General features: G+C 38.5%; 1 protein-coding gene across 1 annotated transcript; it reads left to right on the plus strand.

The window, feature by feature from the left end:
- The first annotated feature begins 633 nt into the window (after positions 1-633).
- On the plus strand, positions 634-3705 carry LOC111373400 (phosphatidylcholine transfer protein-like). The gene is made up of 6 exons (XM_022995933.1): positions 634-1423; positions 1562-1721; positions 2131-2307; positions 2387-2470; positions 2737-2818; positions 2905-3705. Exons 1-6 carry the CDS (start codon positions 1419-1421, stop codon positions 3354-3356), a joined length of 960 nt encoding a protein of 319 aa, XP_022851701.1. The 5' UTR covers positions 634-1418; the 3' UTR covers positions 3357-3705.
- Positions 3706-6979: the final 3274 nt, after the last annotated feature.

Below are 6979 nucleotides of genomic sequence, written 5' to 3' on the forward strand. Positions count from 1 at the left end.
AGGGCATGATTGTGATTGATGGATGAAGTGCTGGTGGTAAGGATTAGAGATGTGGGTGATGATGTTGATAAGAGTAGAGTAGGGTTGTGAAAGTAGGGGGCTTGTAACATGTTTCCTGTGGCAATCGAGGCTGGTGGTGGCAGTGGTGGGGGTTAGCTTGACATAGATGAGTGATTCAAGATGGGTAAAGGTGAAACTGATAGCGCAGAAAGAAGGTGGTTTGGGGTTGGGGGAGAAAGGGAGGCAGAAAGGGCCAATTGATGAGGGGGAAGCAAGGAAAACAAATACTATGTAATCAACCTTATTTTTGTCCCAGGTTTGGGGTTGGGGGACAAAGGGAGGAGGAGAGGGCCAACTGACGATGGGAAGTGAGGAAAAAAAATACTTTGTAAACAACCTTATTTTTGTCCCAGGTTTGGGGTTGGGGGACAAAGGGAGGAGGAGAGGGCCAACTGACGATGGGAAGTGAGGAAAAAAATACTTTGTAAACAACCTTATTTTGTACCAATATTATTGTTGCACAAGTACAATTTAAAGTGAACTTTGAGATTTTTTATGATGATGTTATATGTTAATTTTTTTAATTATACTACTCACCCATCTTAGCAATTAAACTCTTTTATAAATTCGAAACAAAAATTGCATTAGATTACTATTTTGCTACAAATATTGCCAATTTGACTTCCCACTATTCTATATATGACAATTAAGAATACAATGGGAGTGCATTTTTCAACGTGGGTAGTAAAGTGTTCTAATGGTCTATCTATCATTACCATCACTAGTTTGTGCTTGGTTCTACCCCTGAAGGTGATCGAGGCAAATTTGTGGTGGAACTTCCTTGTTTTATTTGTTCATTATTCGAATTGTTATAAAACCTATCATTGCCTATGTTTAGTTGGGTTGAAAAGTGGAAAGAAATTTGCAGTGGGAGTAAAAGTTATACATCATCTTGTTCTGTTGCAATAAAGAGAGGGTTTTGGTGGATAAAATGCATAAAAAATTGGCGGAAAGGAGGATGTAAAACTCTAGGATGGCTACCAACAGTAATTAAAATATGAAATTAGGAAAATAATAATATAACTCTAAAGTAGTGAATTACATTTCGATACCATAGAAATGTTAACCAGAAGATTTAGGATGAAGTATTCAAAACTGCATAAAAGAGATATCGACTAGTTTGTTCTCTTCACACACATTTGTTTCTTGTTGCGCTTCTACCCATCATTATCCACATTGAAATCACTGTAGAAGGCTGTAAGGATACTCCAATAAATTGCTGAGCTTCTACTAATCTGTTTACACAATTAAATCGATGTGGAAGGCTGTAATAGTGGCAGATTTAATATCAGAAATGAAGGAAGACTGCTACATATGGTGATGAACATCGATATTTGGACCTGTCAAGTGCTTCTTGGATGGGGTAGTTCTTTCATGTCTGAACATTTTTTATCTCATTAACCTGATTCTCTAAATATTGGACCTTCCACCGTCAAAGTATTATATTTGTTCCTTTGTTGGCAGAATCTTTTGCATAATATTGATTTCACTCCTTATGCAGGCCTACTGGTGCAGATGTAGAAAAGAGTAGTGTCACTGAGAAAGATCTGGAACACCTGTTACATCTTCTGGATGGGAAAGATGGTGAGTTGGTTTGGCAAAGTATGATGGAGCGCTCCACATCAAACATGACATACCAAGCTTGGCGTCATGAGCCGGAGGTAATGAGGTGGCTGTTGATATCAAATGTGTTCATTACAGGAAAAGTATCTTGCATCCTCAAAGCTTGTTAAATGGAAACAGTATACATAGACAATTTTATTTGCTGATGCAAGATAGTTCCTGTTGGTCACCTGCCTTCTTTTATTTTTGTTTTTGCCTTTTATCCTTGTTGCTTGTATGTTAAATATCATCTTATGAAAGATGTTGTATAAATACTGTCAGTTGAATCAAGCTTTCTGCTCAAGCATCTAATTTAGAAGCATATTAAGGAAAATGAACTTTTTAAGATTTCTAGAGAATCTTCCTCGGTATCTTAATCCAGAAGAAAAGAGTAGAAGTTTCTTTCTTCCAGTTATGCCACCTATCGAATATGCAATTATTCACTTCATAGACCATTTTGTTTATTAGGTGGGTCCAATAATGTACCGCAGCAAAACCATTTTTGAGGATGCAACTCCCGAGCTGGTCAGAGATTTTTTCTGGGATGATGAGTTTCGGCCTAAATGGGATCCTATGCTTGCTTACTTCAAAATATTAGAAGAATGCCCTCATACAGGAACCCTGGTAGTCCAGTGGATTAAAAAGGTTTGTGAAATAGAAGCTGCAATCACTAGCAACAACAGTTTCCTAATTGATGATATCTTGACTATTCCTGCCTATGCAGTTCCCTTTCTTCTGCAGTGATCGAGAGTATATCATTGGTAGAAGAATATGGGAAGCAGGAAGAAATTATTATTGTGTGACTAAGGTATGATCCTAAGAATTGAATAGGACAAATAGTCAGTCTATATATTTGTTGTCTTTTCAATCTTAAGAAGTTGAGGCCTTTTCAGTCTCTCATTTGGTGTTTTCTTTCAAGTTTTTCCTTTTTTTAGATAAGTCTAAGTTTGTTCAGTTCCTCTCATCTGTCTCCATTTGCACTTGTGACTCAAGACATTTTGCCATTTAGTCTACAGTTCAACTTCATGGTCAATATGAAGGGAATGCATCTTAATATTCAAAATGCATCTGCAGGGGGTACCATATCCAACTTTGCCGAGGCGTGACAAACCTAGGCGTGTGGATCTTTATTTCTCGAGCTGGATTATAAAGCCTGGTAATAATTCTGATAATGTGGTTGCTTACCTGAATTTAATCTTTGATTTTCATAGCCATCATATTACTTTCACTAAATAAATGCAGTGCAATCGCGTAAAGGAGATGGCCAGTTATCTGCATGTGAGGTCACACTAATTCACTACGAAGACATGGGAATTCCGAAGGATGTTGCCAAGTTGGGTGTTAGACATGGAATGTGGGGAACTGTTAAAAAGTTGCATGGTGGCTTCAGAGCATATCAAAATGCTAGAAAATCTGAGGCATCATTGTCCAGGTGTGCTTTGATGGCAAGAATCACTACAAAATTTTCGTCCATTGAAGGAAATAATCCTCTAGAGCCCGGAGCAGGCGAGGAAGAGAGAGAGGAAGTTGTGGTGACTGAGAGACAAGGGGATTGTGGTGGAATTGACTGGAGATGGATGGCTGTTGGTGGAGCGGTTGCCCTTGTTTGGGGACTCAAAATAGGACTGGTAGGAAAAGCTCTGTTATTTGGAGCAGGGCAAAGAGTTGCTCAGAGACGGGGTAATTTTCGATGAAGATTTATTCAATACGGTGCATCGAGTTCTAGAAACGAAGATATATCCTTATTTATGATGCTTGAATTTGTCGAGTTGTATCCCTTGTGTGTGTTCAGTGCTATATTTGCCTGGCTTCTGAGTTTTGTTGAATGTCAAATGTTCTTGAACTGTAGCTTAAATTCTTTACTCATTCCATAAGGGAGTTGCCACGATGAACTCGTAAGCTATAGAAGAGCGTTCACTATATGAGATTTGTTTTGTTTACTGTAAACGAGTTTTCCAGTACTCACTCTCCTATTGTTTTGTTACTGTAAACGAGTTTTCTGGTTGTCCAGTCATTAATAATTTTAAATTTTAAATTATTATATATGGAATTAGTGGTTGTAAAAGTTGATTTAATGCCAAGTTATGTGCGACGGTAATTCCCACGAGAGTAAATAGAGTTTGCTTGTCATGCAGTACTTGTTAAATATTCGAGTTTTTCCTTTGCCTGTTGAAAAGTTAAAAAGTATGTTATTTCCCATCATTTTACCCGCCGAGAGGTCTTGGCTAAAATTTTGTTACGTGGGAATTGCTATCCCTCAGAGTTTTAGAGTTCCATTTCAAAACTAAGATGTACAAGTTTTTGATTCAAAAATCAGATGATAATTAAAATTTTAAATATTGATAATTATATTACAATATTAAATATACATAATCATCACATTTGCCACATACCCAACTATCCTGACCAAACTTTAATCATTTTCATTCTCTCAATTTTTTCTCCTCTCTCTATCCCACCTTCTCTCCTCTTTGTAGCTGTAGTTGAAAATTGCTGCCAATGTTACCATCGCTAGCACCTCACCATCTCTACCACACCACACAACCACCACCACACCCACCAAAAAATCCTCAAACCAGTGGACTCTGTGGCCACCACCACTGCTGCAAATCCACCATCTTCACCTCAACCATCAACACCACGCCAAATAGATCAATAGAAGCAAAGAAGATGGGGGATAAAGAAAAAGGATTATCTTGGTGCATGAAGCAGCGGTGCCATGCACACATCGTCGTTGCACATGTCACAGAGACAATGAGGGATGAATCTTCGTTGCAACTGTAACCACTAGACGGTTTTGCTTGTCGTCAATCAGTTGGCTATGATGATCATTGCTCAACATCATTGCTTTGTCGCCAACGGAGGTGTTGTTGACACACTAAAAGTGCAGCCCAAATCAATAGCCCAAAGAGTGAAACCCAATTGGGGAGTACAGGATAAAGGTCCCAACATGATTATTGATGAATGCAGTGGAAACCCACGAACACAGTAACATCATCGCCCAAGCTTGCAGGACACCCAGAATCTGAGCGAATGGAGTGTCTTACGGTCACTCAGAGCGATGACCCCGTTCTCTCCCAAACTTTCGAATCGCCCAAGATCTTAGCAAACATAAAATATTATGGTTATCCAGAATAGCAGTTATTGAGTAATCTTATCACATTCCACGATTCAAGGAGCCCAGTTGAAGGCGGTTAAACGACAAAGAGTAATAACAGCAGTTAGAGACGACAGTTCCACGACAAGTTAGCTACCATAAAGAAAGTGGGTAGTTATAAAGCAATTAAGCAATTTTCAAGCGGTTTGTCACGAGGAAATCATCAAGGGAATATAAAAAGGAAGAGAAGACATAGAGAAAATGTCCCGGAATCAAACACTCTGAAACAGAGAATATGTAATTTTAATTTTTTAGCTTAATTTTAAACACTTCTTTTAGTACTCGTGTGCTTGCGCCCCTTGGAGGCATTTTGTTTATTTCCAATTGTAAATTATCGTCAATAAAATACCTCTTTTTGGGACTTTGTCTCAAGAAGTTTGTTCCTTACACAATCGTCTGATCCCTTTTTTAATTGTTAGTGACTACCCGCGCGAAACAATTTGGCACGCCCAGTGGGACCTTGGTGTTTGGTGTTGAGGATACAAAAAGTGAAACAATATGCCTCACAAATCTGATAAAGAAGCAGCAAGTCAGGGAGGAGTCCAGTCTGTGATCGAGCGATATGAGGAGCAGCAAAGCTCTCCACGGAAGAGGGACAGAGTCAGAGCAGTCACAGTCGTTACGAACCAATGACAGAGTTGAGTCCTCGAACCATGCGTGCATTGCTTGGAGAATTTACACAGGATGTCGTTAAACAGGTAAATCTACGAAATGTTCATAATATGGAAAGATTTACCCAAAATGGGAATGCACATTATGACAACATGGCCAAACAACTGAATACATTAAATGAAATAATGAATAAGTTAGTAGGCCAAATTTGTCGGCCAGTTGTGCCTATTGTAAGTCACTTTCAAGCTAGAACAATTGTAGGACATAATTCCCCAGTCCTAAGTCCAAATCAAGGGATAGAATCACCTTTTGGTCCGTCTACTTCAAATCAGGAGATGGTGTGATACCAAATCAGAATAGTGGTAATGGTACATCTAACTTAGGGGCTAACCTAAATGTAAGAGACAATATCCTAAATAATGGACAGAATACCCTACGTGTTAATGATGAAATAAATATTCAGGCTAATGGTAACAATGACCCAAATCATAGCAACTTTGTTACCAACCAAGGACCAAACATCAGGCCTCAGGCAAATCAACCGATCAACCAACTTGTAGAAATTTCATATGACCCCAACGTCATGTTGAGAAATCAAATTATGGAAATAGTACAGGATCAAATGGCTTTTGGGGTACGTCTTGTCATTAGGCCGACTTGCACAAAGCCATATCCTGATTGGATAGACCAAGTATATCTATAGCCTAGAGGGTATAAAGTGCCAGAATTTTCATTATTTATCGGTCTAGGAGAGATGTCTACTCTAGAACACATAGGGCGATTCACACTGCAAAGTAGTGACGTAACCACCATAAAATGAGGTTGTTCCCTAATTCATTAACAAGAGTAGCTTTCTCCTGATTCATCAATTTGCCAACGAACTCTGTTCAAACATGGCAACAATTGGAGCAATTGTTCCATGCTCAGTTTTATAAGACTGAGTCTGAAGTTACTTTGGCCGATTTGGCGAATCTACGTCAAATGTCAAACGAATGGGCAGAAGGTTTCCTTCAAAGGTTCAAGACAGCAAGAAGTAAATGTTTTGTACCTTTGCCCGAAAAGGAGTTTGTCAAAATCGCTCAAAGTTGTCTAAACTTTGATTTGAAAAAGAAATTCCAAGACAAGGAATTTTCTGATCTTTTCCAATTGAGCGCAAACGTGATTAGTTATGAATGATTAATAAGAGAAGAAGAGCAAATGAAAAATTCTAGCAAGGGGACTTATTATAGAGACCCAAATTTTAATGTTCATACCATTAATGACGAGTATTACGATCAAACCAAAAAGTGTTTGGCCGAATTAATCAAAGGAGACGCGTATACTTGTCCTATAATGGCTAAGCCTAGATCGTCGGGCAAGGATGAGCCTATAAAAGATGAAAATAAAAAGTTAGAACGTTCTCGTTCGATGTAACCAAACCTGACCTTATATTTGATAAACTATATAAGGATAAGCAGATAAAGCCGAGCAATAAACATAAGTTGCCAAGCCCCGAACAAATCAAGGATAAAAAATATTGTAAGTGGCATAATGCATGGTCACATTTGA

The sequence above is a fragment of the Olea europaea genome, unplaced genomic scaffold, assembly GCF_002742605.1.
Source record: "Olea europaea var. sylvestris unplaced genomic scaffold, O_europaea_v1 scaffold1126, whole genome shotgun sequence".
Classification (NCBI taxonomy): Eukaryota; Viridiplantae; Streptophyta; class Magnoliopsida; order Lamiales; family Oleaceae; genus Olea; species Olea europaea.